At 59.4% G+C, this 571-nt stretch overlaps 1 protein-coding gene across 1 annotated transcript in view; it reads right to left on the minus strand.

Annotated features, from left to right (window-relative positions):
- Positions 1-571, minus strand: part of B4GALNT4 (beta-1,4-N-acetyl-galactosaminyltransferase 4) — a gene marked incomplete at both ends in the record, with an annotated part of 13,469 nt that overhangs the window by 1,820 nt on the left and 11,078 nt on the right. Inside the window, 2 exon segments of the mRNA XM_029083500.1 lie at positions 1-57; positions 213-571. The exon segment at positions 213-571 is cut by the window's right edge and continues 90 nt beyond it. Coding sequence (XP_028939333.1) covers positions 1-57; positions 213-571 — 416 coding nt within the window.

Consider the following 571-nt stretch of genomic DNA (forward strand, 5'->3'; position numbering starts at 1 on the left):
CCCCGGGCCGTGTCCCGACGCTTCTCCACATTGATGATCCTCAGGAGGGTGTAGATGCTATGGGAAAAGGAGAAGACTTGAAAGCATCACCACCGTGAGCTCTGCTCCCCGCAGCTCCCTGGCTCGAGGGTTGGCCTGAGCCCACCATCCAGCTCACCCAGCCCCAAGGAACCAAGTGGGGTGAAGGAATTTCCCCCCAACCTGCCTCCTACCCTCCATTCTTCTCGTTGAGCTTCTCCATGTACTGTGCCACCACGTCGACCACCTCGCTCTCGCTCAGCTGCAGGTTGCCTGACACATTGCAGCGCAGGTCGTTCCAGTCGGAGCGCAGGAGCTCGAAGTCCACCGAGCTGACACTGAACGTCCTCTGCCAGTTGATGGAGTCCTCCAGCCAGCTCTGCTGCAGCTCCCCGGTCTCGTAGCTGTAGTCAGACAGCTCTTCCTCCTCCTCCTCCTCTTCCGTCTGGCCCTTTCCCTCCTCCTGCTGGGAAACCGTCGTTTCTGACATCTTCAGAAAGGATGTCATCCGCGTCCCCTCCAAGCGGGCCACCTCAGAAGAGTTGTAGTCAGT

The sequence above is a fragment of the Antrostomus carolinensis genome, unplaced genomic scaffold, assembly GCF_000700745.2.
Source record: "Antrostomus carolinensis isolate BGI_N321 unplaced genomic scaffold, ASM70074v2 scaffold42700, whole genome shotgun sequence".
In the NCBI taxonomy this organism is placed as follows: domain Eukaryota; kingdom Metazoa; phylum Chordata; class Aves; order Caprimulgiformes; family Caprimulgidae; genus Antrostomus; species Antrostomus carolinensis.